General features: G+C 41.1%; 1 protein-coding gene across 1 annotated transcript in view; it reads left to right on the top strand.

Annotated features, from left to right (window-relative positions):
* LOC107571118 (adhesion G protein-coupled receptor L1-like) overlaps positions 1-15,041 on the top strand; it is a 37,061-nt gene that overhangs the window by 10,945 nt on the left and 11,075 nt on the right. The window contains exons 3-13 of the mRNA XM_016257393.1: positions 392-605; positions 2,207-2,309; positions 4,954-4,975; positions 6,346-6,553; positions 6,629-6,893; positions 7,006-7,333; positions 8,954-9,250; positions 11,184-11,287; positions 12,385-12,570; positions 12,667-12,705; positions 13,255-13,435. Coding sequence (XP_016112879.1) covers positions 392-605; positions 2,207-2,309; positions 4,954-4,975; positions 6,346-6,553; positions 6,629-6,893; positions 7,006-7,333; positions 8,954-9,250; positions 11,184-11,287; positions 12,385-12,570; positions 12,667-12,705; positions 13,255-13,435 — 1,947 coding nt within the window. The remainder of the gene's footprint in view (positions 1-391; positions 606-2,206; positions 2,310-4,953; positions 4,976-6,345; positions 6,554-6,628; positions 6,894-7,005; positions 7,334-8,953; positions 9,251-11,183; positions 11,288-12,384; positions 12,571-12,666; positions 12,706-13,254; positions 13,436-15,041) is intronic.

The following is a 15,041-nucleotide window of genomic DNA, read 5'->3' as shown; positions in this document are numbered from 1 at the left end:
CAGATAGATAGATAGATAGATAGATAGATAGATAGATAGATAGATAGATAGATAGATAGATAGATAGATAGATAGATACAGACAGACAGACAGACAGATAGATAGACAGACAGACACAGACAGACAAACAGATTAGATAGACACAGATAGATAGATAGATAGACAGACAGACAGACAGATAGACGGACGGACGGACGGACAGACAGATAGATAGATAGATAGACACAGATAGATAGATAGATAGATAGATAGACAGACAGACAGTGGATCACATGATCTTGTTGAGGTGCAGACAGATGTTGAGTGTGAGAGAGAAACCCGTCATGAGGCTGTGATTGTGTGATCTGTGTGTTGAGGAAGTGATGTGACGCTGTGTGTCTGTGATCATCAGGTCTGAGTCGAGCGGCGATGCCCTTCGGTCTGATGAGGAGAGAGCTGGCGTGTGAGGGATACCCCATCGAGCTGCGCTGCCCAGGAAGTGATGTCATCATGATCGAGACGGCCAACTACGGCCGCACCGACGACAAGATCTGCGACGCCGACCCCTTCCAGATGGAGAACGTGCAGTGCTACCAGCCAGACGCGTTCAAGATCATGTCACACAGGTACAAATCAACTCACACTTAGATTCTCTCTTCTATGCATAACCGCAGTTCTGTCATGAAAACTCATGGAAGATTTTAGCATGGTAATGTACATGACAATGTTAATGTACTTGGTCTTGGTGGAATACATCTGCTACGCTGCTGCTGGTTATTGCTGTAGTTGTAGATTATTGCTGCTTCTGTTGCTGCAAGCAAGTACAGGAACTTGCTACTGCCCATACATATGCCGATTAAGACATACTGCTGCTGCACAAATAGCATATAAAATCTATACAGGTGGAGCTGGGGAAGGTGGAGGGTTTCGGAGGAACTCTGAAAGTGCGCTGCATAATGCTCAAGCGAATGCTAACCAGCCATTTAAATGTAAAGCAGCAAGCTCATTAACTGCTTATGCAACATGAACCAATCAGCTTGTGCCAAGTCGTTTAATGCTGAGAATATCGTCAGTTTACGTTAAGGACCCAGCAACCTGCGTCATCTACAGTTTCATGACAGAATTTGGCATTAAGAGTAATGCTAGTTTGTTTTGTCAGTTTGAATTGATTCGTTCACTAAATTAAAAATGACTCATTCAGCCGATAAATTCATCAAGGTAACCACAGATTTCTTATTCAATTAGTAATATGTTTTTTTTTTTTACAGTGTATATTAGGGCAGTGTATATTGGTACGGGTCTTTCGGTTCAGTACACATGTGTACCGAACAAATCATTTCATTTTTTGGGGAAATTCAGACAATACATGACGTTTTGGCGATCTTTGATGTGGCTCGACATATCGCCGTATACTAAAATTTTCATTGTAATTGAATTTATTTAAAGAAAAAGCAATTTGTTCAGTAAGCCATTGTTGAATTTAATGTGTATATATATACATACAAAAAACTAAACATATATACAGGTATATATATATATATATATATATATATATATACCTGTATATATGTTTCGTTTTTTTCCTCGTGCTGTACTGAAACTGAACTGTGACGTCAGAACCGACTAGGTACATACCGAACTGTCATGATTGTATACTGTTACACCTAGAGTGTATATATATATATATATATATATAATTTGTGACAAATTTGCCTTCAAAAAGTGAGCTAAATCTGATACAACCTGTCTTTGGAGTAATGTAAAGATGTTCTCCTTTCACAAAATTATTTTTCTTTAAAGTAAGTAATGTTTCTAATGTGTTGGTCATAATGGTTAGCTTTATATAAAGGCGCTGTAAGTATGTGATATGTGTGTGTGGATGAGATTATGTGTGTGTTTGAGTGTTTTGGCGTCAGCGTGTCTCCCCAGTGTTTGAGCTGCTGCTGTTTCCTAGAAGAACTAATCAATGCTGCTTCACTCTGTCCATTTCCACAGAGAGAGAGAGAGAGATGAGCGGGTCTCCTTCATTGAATTGAGCTGATGAGAGATGATTCACATGATCTCAGTCTGAAGCGTCTCTCAGATGTTCTCACACAGTTATTGACGTCTTTGGCGACTCCTCTCCTCTGTGTGGCTGTGGAGCAGTGCGAGACTGATGATCATGTGTGTGTGTGTGTGTTTCAGGTGTAATAACAGTGTGTGATGATCATGTGTGTGTGTGTTTCAGGTGTAATAACAGGACCCAGTGTGTAGTTGTCGCCGGGGCAGACGTTTTTCCTGACCCCTGTCCTGGTACTTACAAATACCTGGAGATCCAGTATGAGTGTGTAATAGCTTTTGTTTATTCTTTAGATCCCTTGTATTCATAGTATAACGGTAGTTTGTCTTTCCGAACATGAACAGACGTATAGTAGGCTGTCGTAGAGACGCATCTGCTCTAATGAAGAGTCAGAAAGTATACGCCAGGCTTGTCTGCTCTCCTCTTCACTCCTGTCTTCACCTCCTCCCTGTGTTTGCGTTCTTCCTCCCTCCGTCGCTCCTCTCTCCACTCCTCCGCTGGGTGTAGTGCTGTTGGGCTGGGTGTGTTTTCTGTCTCCTCCTGCAGGGCGGCGCTGGAGTCTCTGTTTGCTCTCTCAGTGCTCATACCCCAAAACAGGTAATTAATCAAACCAACAAAAACGCGCAATAAAATAACTAAAACTTAAAAAGAAATGACTACAAATAAAACTAGACTGAAAATAACTACACTGAAACTAAAAAAACTAAATAGTAGGGGTTTAATGGGACACAAACTTGACGGTTCGGTACGCACCTCGATTTTAACGTCACGGCTCGGTATGGTTTCGGTAAAGCAGGACGAAAAACTCTTTATTAAACAGTACTTTACTGAACAAATCTATATAATCAACAACTTTGTATGCAAACATGTAAATGGCACATAATGCAGTTTTTAAATTATACAATTTCTATTTGTTGTTGAAATATAAGCTAATCATTTACACAGCGGCTGTCACAACTAGTTCACAAAATGCTCTTCTCTAGACTTCATTTCTCTAGCAAATAACGAGCTGTGGCCACTGATGACTTGCTTGAGGTAAATTAAATGCTACGTGACATTTCGTTTACAAGCTGCTTTATTGACGTCTCTCTGCAACTGAAACACTGATTGAGTTTTTCGATACGAATACATGTACCGTTACACCCCTACTAAATAGATATTAAAAAAATAATAAAACTGACACAAACACAGCAAAATTAATACATTACTAAAACTGAAAACAGCTAAACTAAAACTAAGAAAAAGAAAAAAAAACTAAATATAAAAAAAAAGCTAGAATAAAAAAACTTAAAAAGAACACAGACACACGCACAACAAAATCACTAGGTTTAAACTAAATAATAGTACTAAAATATGCACAATATGTGTTCAGAAAACAGCAAAACTACCAGTGCCTTTCATAGACCATTAATGGCTTTTAAAGTGCTAACAACATAATAAAAGTACAGATATAAAAAAAAAGCTAGAATAAAAAAACTTAAAAAGAACACAGACACACGCACAACAAAATCACTAGGTTTAAACTAAATAATAGTACTAAAATATGCACAATATGTGTTCAGAAAACAGCAAAACCACCAGTGCCTTTCATAGACCATTAATGGCTTTTAAAGTGCTAACAACATAATAAAAGTACACATTGTTCAATTAAAGCACATTGATTAGCTGGCCTCCCTGATCTAGAACACACAGCGCCTGACACGCAGCAGAATAACGGTCTGTATATTTTGGCGCGCCGCACAACAACAGCTCTTACGAGTGCATCGACCAATCGAATGCGTGTTTGAGCACGCTCCTGAAGGAGCGAGGGAAGCAGATGAATCTGATTTAGCTGATGAGCGTGTAGTTTCCGGCTGCGGTGTGAATAGGCCTGTTTGAATGTGACTGTCTAATAATCTGTTTGCTGAATGTGTGGGGTTTGTTTGGGTGGGGGGCGGGTGGAGGGATGGAGAGTGGACAGAGTGATCGAGGGCAGATAGACGAACGCCTAATGAACATTCAGATGATTAAATCCATCACACCAGCGATTGGTGGTGTTTAATTGAGGCATAGCTAGTTCCTATCCCTTACCCTACCATACCATCACTCTATCTCTCTCTCTCTCTCTCTCGCTCACTGTCCCTCTCTCTCTCTACCTCTCTCTCTCTCTGTTGCAATATTTTCGTCTCTCCCCTCTCTTTTGTCTTTCTCCCTCATGTGTTTCTCCTCCTGTCTCATGTCTAATAAATTTCACTTGACCTTTAAGCTTGAAAAGAAACGGAAGACTGCTGTTGAACTGAAATGTCTCTTTTTTCTCTCTTCTGTGCACCTTCTGCCTGTCTCTCTCTCTTTCTGTCTCTCTCTCTCTCTCTTCATTTATACCTCTCTCCCCTTCTCTATTTCAACGCTTGAATAGAAGTGGACCAAAAAGGTAAAGACCATGTTAACGCCGCAGTTTCTCTCTCCTGTCTCTCCTCATCTTGTCTTCCTCTCTCTCTCTTTCTCTCTCTCTTTTCTCCCTGGCCCTTGTGATGTGCTCTAGTTTGATGCAGCTCCTTCATTTTCCTCTTTCTCTTGTTCACACACCTTACAAACACCAGGAAGAACTCCCCTCTCTCTCTCTATTCTCTTTCTCTCTCTCTCTCTCTCTCTCTCTCACACTCGCACACACTTGTTTTCTGCTCTCCCTTTTGATTTGCTTGCTGTTTGAAGCTCATTTATCCTCAGATCCAAACGACAAACGCGTCTCTGTTCATCCCTTTGCTTCCCTCAGGACCAACCTGTTGTCGTTAATTTAGCATTTATAAAGAAAACTACTCCTTCTCTTTTAGTAACTGTGTGCACATGCCGTGTTCCTGAAGTGCTTGACCTGAGTGTGTGGGTGTGACGTGATTGACAGCTCTCCCAGCCAATCCCTGTCCTCTGTGTGAACTAACCCGCATCTCATTGGCTCCAAAGGTTCCTGTAGCCCCACCCCCTCTCTCATGATTCTACCTCAAAAACTCTTAACCAGAACTGAAATGTAGCAGATCAGTTTATGACAGCAAACAAACAAACACATCTGTCTATCTATCTATCTATCTATCTATCTATCTATCTATCTATCTATCTATCTATCGTCTGTCTGTCTGTCGTTATCTACACTGAACAAAATCATAAACGCAACACGTTTGTTTTTGCCCCCATTTTTCATGAGCTGAACTCAAAGATCTAAGACTTTTTCCATGTACACAAAAGGCCTATTTCTCTCAAATATTGTTCACAAATCTATTTAAAAATGTGTTAGTGAGCACTTCTCCTTTGCCAAGATAATCCATCCACCTCACAGGTGTGGCATATCAAGATGCTGATTAGACAGCATGATTATTGCACAGGTGTGCCTTAGGCAGGTGTGCATTAGGCTGTGAATTGAATGTTCATTTCTCTACCATAAGCCGTCTCCAAAGGCGTTTCAGAGAATTTGGCAGTACATCCAACCGGCATCACAACCGCAGACCACGTGTAACCACACCAGCCCAGGACCTCCACATCCAGCATCTTCACCTCCAAGATCGTCTGAGACCAGCCACCCGGACAGCTGCTGCAACAATCGGTTTGCATAACCAAAGAAGATCTGCACAAACTGTCAGAAACCGTCTCAGGGAAGCTCATCTGCATGCTCGTCGTCCTCATCGGGGTCTCCACCTGACTGCAGTGCGTCGTCGTAACCGACTTGAGTGTCTATCTGTCTATCTATCTATCTATCTGTCTGTCTATCTGTCTGTCTGTCTGTCTATAATCTGATTATATCTATCTATCTATCTGTCTGTCTGTTTGTCTGTCTGTCTGTCTATCTGTCTATCTATCTATATGTCTGTCTGTCTGTCTGTAATCTGATTCTATCTATATCTCTATATCTATCTATCTATCTATCTATCTATCTATCTATCTATCTATCTATCTATCTATCTATCTATCTATCTATCTATCTATCTATCGTCTATCTGGCTCTCTGTTCTATCTTCTGTTCTATCTATCTATCTATCTATCTATCTGTCTGTCTGTCTGTCTGTCTGTCTGTCTGTCTGTCTGTCTGTCTGTCTATCTTTGGTTGCACACACTCTTATAATGACATTGTATTTCATCTTTTGAGAATGAAATTTCTCTTTCTCACACACACAGGCACTCATGATACAGCAATAGGTAGTGTAAGTCGTGTGATTGTGTTTTGTGTGTGTGTGTGTGTGTGGAATAGATCTGTTCATTAGATCTATTCTTTATTAGTCTAATACGCTTCATCCTCTACTCCTGCTCATCTCTATTATTGCTCTCTCTTTCTCCGTCTCTAGTTTTTGTTTGTCCTGGAACATTAATGCGAGTGTTGGAGCCCAGTTCCGTGCGGGAGGCGGAGCATCAGTCTGGGGCGTGGTGTAAAGACCCTCTGCAAGCGGGCGATAGGCTGTACGTGATGCCCTGGACACCCTATCGCACAGATATGCTTTACGAATACGCTTCCTGGGACGACTACATCCAAAATAGAGTCACCACCACCTATAAGTGAGTTTGCATTTATAAGTGAGACAAGTTGAACAATGTATGAATGTTATAATAATGTTTCTGTGTAACGTACAGATTGCCGAGTCGAGTGGATGGCACCGGTTTTGTCGTGTATGACGGAGCTGTGTTCTACAATAAGGAACGCACACGCAACATTGTAAAATATGACCTGCGAACTCGCATCAAGAGCGGTGAAGCTATTGTTGCTACCGCCAACTATCACGACACGTCGCCGTACCGCTGGGGCGGGAAATCTGACATCGACCTAGCCGTGGATGAACACGGGCTCTGGGTCATATACGCCACTGAAGCCAACAGCGGACGCCTGGTTGTTAGTCAGGTGAGAAAGATCGATAGAGTGTTTTTATATGAACTTCCTGTTTATGTCTTGCTGCATTGTTCTGATTGGCTGCTTTCCAATCGTTCCGTAATCCGATTGGCTGGTATCTCAGGTGAACCCGTACACGCTGCGGTTTGAGGGGACGTGGCAGACGAGCTTTGAGAAGCGCATGGCGTCAGACGCGTTCGTGGCGTGTGGCATCTTGTACGCCGTTCGTTCCGTGTACCAGGACGATGACAGCGAGGTGGGCGGAGACCTGATCCTGTACGCCTACGACACGCGGCGTAACCACGAGGAGCCGGTGAGAATCCCGTTCCCCAACCCGTACCAGCACATCTCCTCCATCAGCTACAACCCCAGAGACAACCAGCTGTACGTCTGGAACAACTACATCGTCCTGCGGTACCCGCTGGAGTTCAGCCCGCCACAGCCCACCACAGGTCAGCATTTTTATTGCTCAGAGGTTGCTCTTTCATTTCTCAGGAGGCTTAATTGAGATCTCACATATGTGTTATGTATAATCCTGAGCCAAATGACTCAGTAGTTGCAATAAAGCATGAGTATGTTCATTGCTCAGATGTTTCTCTTTCAAAGCTCATGAGTTTGACTGGAAGGATCAACTTTGTCTCAGTTGTTTCTCCTGAAATAAAATCATACCCAAATGAGTCAATTTTGTTTATAGCAGCTCAGATCATTTTATCTTTGATGAGAAATATTTGACTTTTTGATCACAGACTTTGGTATCTTGCCAAAATGGAGCACAATATGAGATGAGATTGAGATCTTTTCCAAATATCATTTTCGCAGGGGATTTCTGAGATCATTTGATCTTCTGAGAATTTGATGAGATATTGAGATCTCTGACTTGAGATTGCAAACCTTGGCAAATCAAAGCACAGTTTGAGATGTGATTGAAATCTCTTCCTAATCTCATTGTTTCTCAAAAGAAAAACAGCTCAGCTCAATTTGATTTTTAGAGAATTGTGTGAGAAATGTTTGAGCTCATTGTTGAGATCTCTGACTATACATTGCAAATCTGAGCACAGTTTGAGATGTGATTGAGATCTCTTCCAAATCTCATTTTGTCAGGAGAGTTTTCAGATCATTTAATCTTTAGAGAATTTGATGAGAAATGTTTGAGATCAACGTTAGACTGCAAAGTTTGCCAAGTCCGGGCACATTTTGAGATGTTGTAGAGATCTCATCCAAATCACATAATTTCCTTAGTGGATTTCTAAGATCATTTGATCATCAGAAAGTTTTGTGAGAAATGTGTTTTGGGTTTTATTTTAAGACCTCTCACATTTGATTTTAAATCCTGGCAAATCTGAGTACAGTTTAAGACGTGGTTGAGACCTCTTCCAAATCAAATCATTTCCTCAAGAGAAAACAACGGAGAAGCACCTAAGATAATTTGATCTTTAGAGAATTTTATGAGAAATGTTTGAGCTAATATTGAGATCTCTGACTTGAGATTGCAAACCTTGGCAAATCCAAGCACAGTTTGAGATGTGGTTGAGATCTCTTCCGAATCTCAACGTTTTCTCAAGAGAAAAATGGAGAAACAGCTCTGATCTTTGGGGAATTTTTTGAGAATGTTTGAGTTCATATTGAGATCTCTGACTTTCCATTTCAAATCCTGGCAGATCTGAGCACAGTTTGAGATGCGATCTCTTCCAAATCTCATCATTGTCACATTTCAAACATTTCAAGCATTTGATCTTAAGTGAATTTTGTGACTTTAGACTGCAAATCTGAGCAAAGTTTCAGAGTGTTTCAAAAAATTGGAGAAGCGGGAGACTTTTTGCTCAGAGTTTGTATTCATAACCATTACATTTATTAAAAATACCAGAACAGTTTGATTTTTATGATGCTTGGATCTGTTAATTGGTTCTGAAATGTCTGCATTCATCTGTAAATTTGGGTGGAAAACTGTTGTAAATAAAATTATATGATGTCACTTTGCACATGCTGTCTCAAATCAGAACAGCATCCCATGATTGCCATCACATTTGCTCTCTGTTTAACCTCACTGTACCTTTGTCTGTGTATCTCCTCAGACCCTCTCTCGACGCCTCTTCTCTCCACCACTCCTCCGAGTGCGCTCTCCAGCACCGTGTCCTGGGGCTTCAGCCCCACTTCTGTCCCGTCCGTGACCTTCCACCCGGTGGGGGCTATAAACAGGGCTCCGGCGGGGCGGCCCATCACAGCTACGGTCCCGGTGACTGTCAGGCCTCCCCGCCGCCCGCAGGGGCCGCGCACACCCATGTGTGAGGGCCGGGTGACCCGCGGGGTCCAGTGGCCCCCGACTCATCGAGGAGAAAGGGTGGAGAGGCCATGTCCCAAAGGATCCCTCGGTCAGTAGGGGCTTGTGTGTGAGCTGGTGTTTCGGGGGGTTTCATGTGTGCGGTCACAGTACAGATGAGTCAGTGCTAAAATAAACAATTCAGTGGGTGTGTTTTAGCTGCAGTCAAGCCAAATGTGGGAAATATAGTGGTGTGTGTGGTGGAATATTTCAGACAATCTCTTCATTGAAAAATTATTTCCTTTCATTTCCAAATGTTTTTATCAGCATGTAACCAGCAGCGACATTGTTTGGCCCTTTAATGTCCATAACAACAGACTGTGGGTGATGATGATGTCGATGCCTTTTGTTTGTAGTTTTCACATTTTCTGTGTGTAATGCACTTAAGCAGTCTTATTTTACATTTGATGACATCGGTTTATTCTAGTGTCTCTAGCGGATGAGTTTGTATAATATATTAATGTACGCTGCTGAACTCTCAGTGGACAGTCGAGAGGCGTTTGATGTCTTCTGGTTTTCATAATCTTTGTCTTTTCCAAATCTAATCATTTTCTCAAGAGAAAAAAATGGAGAAACAGCTCAGATCATTTGATCTTCAAAGAATTTGTTGAGATATCTTTGAGCTAATATTGAGATCTCTGACTTGAGATTGCAAACCTTGGCAAATCCAAGCACAGTTTGAGATGTGGTTGAGATCTCTTCCGAATCTCATCGTTTTCTCAAGAGAAAACTGGAGAAACAGCTCTGATCTTTGATCTTTGGGAATTTTATGATAAATGTTTCTGTTCATATTGAGATCTCTGACTTTCCATTTAAAATCCTGGCAGATCTATGCACAGTTTGAGATGAGATCTCTTCCAAATTTCATCATTTTCACATTTTAAAAATTGGTGAAGAATTTGATCTTAAGTGAATTTTGTGACTTTAGACTGCAAATCTGAGCAAAGTTTCAGAGTTTTTCAAACAATTGGGGAAGCGGGAGACTTGCCATAGTTTTCACTTTTTTTTTCTTTGTGTAATGCACTTTAGTCTTATTTTACATCTTTTTATTCTAGTGTCGTATCTCTAGTGGATGGCTTTGTATAATATATTCATGCACGCCGCTGCACTCTCAGTGAACTCACCTCTGGACAGTCGTGAGGTGTTTCATGGCTTCTGTTTTTCATAATCTTTGTCGAAGTCATTTATACGAAGCCCCCAGATACAAAATCAGTTTTTAATATAGTTTTAAAATGTATTTAGCATTATTATTAGAGGCAAGCAGTGATTCTAACAGTCATTACCATCAGTGTTTGACTTGATCATACAGATTACATCAAGGCACTTGAAGGTCATATGTTAATGCTAGCTTTAAAGCCACAGTCTCCTGCAGAGGAAAACTTCATCTAGAATGAATTTAAATGCCATTTTCTAATTGCATGTTAATTATTGCACATTGCAGTTTTCATAAACTCAAATGAATTTAGAGATTACATGAAAATGTTTATTTATAATACTCCATTTGTTATGCAGCAGGAATTTAGATATTTTTAAGAATTGCAGAAAGCGATTAAAAAACTAAATGAAACATTCTGAAATCTGAAATGTTTCCAACTTAAAATCTTAATGTTGAAAAAACAAGTGTGCATGCATCTGTCAGCTTCGTCATCTTGAATGAACCATTGCATGTTGCCAGAAAAATCACCACACCCTTCATGTGCGCATTTTATGGGTCAGAGCGTTTTCTGAGTGTTATGTTCCTGTTTGCTGTGCTTTCCGCTGACGTTTGTTGTGTTACGAGGTCAGTTTCTTCACAGCTAGTTTTAACTTTCCCTGAAGATCTGACTAACTCTGCTCGACTTGATGGGGTTTTGTTTTGGGATGTTTTAGCTATTTCTACAGGAATCCCTCTTATCAGGGTTTCCTTTTCCTGGGGCATCACCCGATTCAATTGTTTTCTGTTTGGCAGCTTAACTCATTTCTCCTGCTCTCTGTCCGTCATTCAGGTATTGCGTCCTATCAGTGTATGGCTGATGATGTGGTGTGGAACCCCAGAGGCCCCGACCTCAGCAACTGCACCTCGCCCTGGGTCAACCAGGTCGCTCAAAAGGTCAGTCAAAGGTCAGAGGTCAGGGGTTATCAGAAGGACTGACAGTCAAACTGGATATAGACAGGTAGACTGGTAGACAGAACAATAGATAAACAGATAGATCGATATTCAGACAGATAGACAGATAGACAGATAGATAGATCGATATTCAGACAGATAGACAGATAGATAGACAGATAGACAGACAGATAGATAGATAGATATTCAGACAGATAGACAGATAGATAGATAGATAGACAGACAGACAGACAGACAGATAGATCGATATTCAGACAGATAGACAGATAGACAGATAGACAGACAGATAGATAGATCGATATTCAGACAGATAGACAGATAGATAGACAGACAGATAGATAGATATAGATATTCAGACAGATAGACAGATAGACAGACAGACAGACAGACAGATAGATCGATATTCAGACAGATAGACAGATAGACAGACAGTTAGACAGACAGACAGACAGACAGACAGACAGACAGATAGATCGATATTCAGACAGATAGACAGATAGACAGACAGTTAGACAGACAGACAGACAGACAGACAGACAGATAGATCGATATTCAGACAGATAGACAGATAGACAGACAGTTAGACAGACAGACAGACAGACAGACAGACAGATAGATCGATATTCAGACAGATAGACAGATAGACAGACAGTTAGACAGACAGACAGACAGACAGACAGACAGATAGATCGATATTCAGACAGATAGACAGATAGACAGACAGTTAGACAGACAGACAGACAGACAGACAGACAGATAGATCGATATTCAGACAGATAGACAGATAGACAGACAGTTAGACAGACAGACAGACAGACAGACAGACAGATAGATCGATATTCAGACAGATAGACAGATAGACAGACAGTTAGACAGACAGACAGACAGACAGACAGACAGATAGATCGATATTCAGACAGATAGACAGATAGACAGACAGTTAGACAGACAGACAGACAGACAGACAGACAGATAGATCAATATTCAGACAGATAGACAGATAGATAGATAAATAGACAGACAGACAAACAGACGATGGATGGATGAACAGATATTTGATGTCTCTCTCATCTCTGTAGATTAAGAGCGGGGAGAACGCAGCTCATATCGCTGCTGTACTTGTCAATCACACACGGGGGCGGGTCTACGCTGGTGATGTCACTTCCTCTGTGCGTCTGATGGAGCAGCTGCTGGACATTCTGGACTCACAGCTGCAGGCGCTGCGACCTGGAAACAAGGAGTCGGCCACACGCAACTACAACAAGGTGTTGTACACACACACACACACACACACTCACACACACACACACACACACACACATTAACAACTATCAAAGTAACAGTTTCTTGGTCTTTTTTAGCTTCAGAAGAGAGAGCGGACCTGTCGAGCGTTTATTCAGGTAATCATGCAGCACACAGTCGTGCAAACACACATTTCTGTCAGGACCACTATCGTCAAAGATGATTGACAATTAGCATACAGTTTTGATTGGCGGTATGGTTCTGTTCTGGGCAAGAACTCCCTGCTCCTCCATGCAACCTGTCATGGATGAGAGCAGGGAGAGCAGAAATAATCCCCCAGGGTAAACAGAACAGAACTAACATAAATGTATAGCAGATATTGTTAAAGTTCAATCATTTTATGTACACATTTTAGAATTAGTCTGATTCAAAAGAGAATCAGAAGGCTGAATCCTGACTGACAGAGGAGGAGCTGGGGATGGAGGAGGGTAATTAGCTATTGAGCAATGCGAAAACTGCTGATAATACTGAGGGACCTTATATATGAATGTTTAGATAGGTGTCGTATTCCCATAGGTTGATGGGGATCAGCTGAAGGTCAGCTGATGCGAGCTTGACTAACGTGACCTGCCAGAACTAACACTATGCTTGATGTCTCTGTGTTCAGCGCTCACCTGTGTGTGTGTGTGTGTGTGTGTGTGTGTCAGGCGGTGGTGCAGACGGTGGATAACCTGCTGCGTTTGGAGGCGCTGGAGTCGTGGCAGGACATGAACGTCACAGAACAGTCGCACACCGCCACCATGCTGCTGGACGTCATGGAGAAAGGAGCGTTTCTGCTGGCCAACAACCTATACGGGGGTCACTTCAGCGACCGCGCGCCCAACATCGGTACGGCTCGCGCTGCTTCATATACACCAGTGCTCAGACGTTCAGGAATCGTATCTTCTGCTCATCAAGGCTGCATTTGTTTGTTCAAAAATTACAGTAAAACAGTTAAATAATTACAATTTAAAGCAGCTGTTTTCTTTGTGAATCTCTGTTAAACTGTAATGTATTTCTGTGATGCGCAGCTGTATTTTCAGCATCATTCCTCCAGTCTTCAGTGTCACATGATCTTCAGAAATCAGTATAATATGCTGATCTGCTGCTCGAGAAACATTTCTGATTATTATCAATGTTGAACACAGTTGTGCTGCACAATATTTTTGTGGAAACCGTGATACATTTTATTTTTCAGGATTCACAGATGAATAGAAAGTTCAAAAGAACAGCATTGATTTGAAATAGAAATCTTTTGTAACATTATAAATGCCTTTACTTTTTATTAGTTTAATGCATCTATGATGAATAAAAGTATTCATTTATTTAACAAAATATTGTTTAAAGTAACAGATCACATTTATCAGTTTTTAAGTAGAATTGTTACTTTTGAAAGTTAAATTCCTCAACTCTGTTTTAAACTATCTACAATGTGTTGTGTAGCAAATTAGCTCAAAAGGGAAATTATATATAAATAATTACAATTAATTATGATTAATTACAATTATTTATATCAGCTGCCAGTAGTAACTGTAGCAGAATTAAATTGCCATCAACCAATCTGTTCGTCCAGCGAACATTTAGTGTAATTTCATTTCAACTCTAAGAAAGGATATTTTTGTGGCCACAGAAAACAACCTTCTTACAGTAGTCTAATAATGCATTAGAGCATGTAGCAAAGATCAAGGGGGATTATTCACAAGCAGGATCAGAAACTCATGTAATTTTGCACAAAAAACTAAACGATAACACACATAACTAATCTAAACAAACAATCACTCATATGGGAAAGGGCAAATGAGACTTGATGGATGAAACCATCAGGAAAACAAGAGAATGAAGCTATGCAAAGAGTCAGTTAACCACCTGAGTGAAACCATCAGCGCCGTTTATAACGAGGTCTACAGCTTGTACTAAACCTCTGTTTCGTTTTGTTAAATGTACGATACTTGCGTTGCCTTGGCCTGGAACCAGCGTACGGATGCAGTCTCGGATGAAAGTCTTGATGGTTTCAAGGTTTTGGACTTGCGATCACGTTCCTCCGGGTTTGAAGAGTGATGAACTCCAAAGATGTTCTGACTCGATGGTGACTGGGAGTTTCTTCCCAGTGGAAAGTGAAAAAGAGCTAAGAGTGACCTAGGCTCTTTGGTAAATGTAAAGTCAAGGACGAAGCCTGGCAGGAACTTAGGGGTTGCAGAAGCGTTCTAGCTCACATCCTCATCTTCTCAGAGTCTAACAGAACCTCAGACTGACTGAGGCGGGTCACTGATGTGAGAGCTTTATCTGCTATAGAGATCACACCTCCGGGAGGACTCATTCAAAGAAAGGTTTTCCTATGAATTAATTAGAGAAGAGTCCCTTTTTATGGGCATTATGTTTTTCCTATGGTTGAAAGATGGTGAGAGGGAGAAATCTCAACATGCCATTAGTTCGTAAAGGTTTATCTGGTCTGGCT

The sequence above is a fragment of the Sinocyclocheilus grahami genome, unplaced genomic scaffold (assembly GCF_001515645.1).
Source record: "Sinocyclocheilus grahami isolate Dianchi unplaced genomic scaffold, SAMN03320097.WGS_v1.1 scaffold1551.1, whole genome shotgun sequence".
Lineage (NCBI taxonomy): Eukaryota > Metazoa > Chordata > Actinopteri > Cypriniformes > Cyprinidae > Sinocyclocheilus > Sinocyclocheilus grahami.
This window is presented reverse-complemented; position numbering and strand designations above follow the sequence as displayed.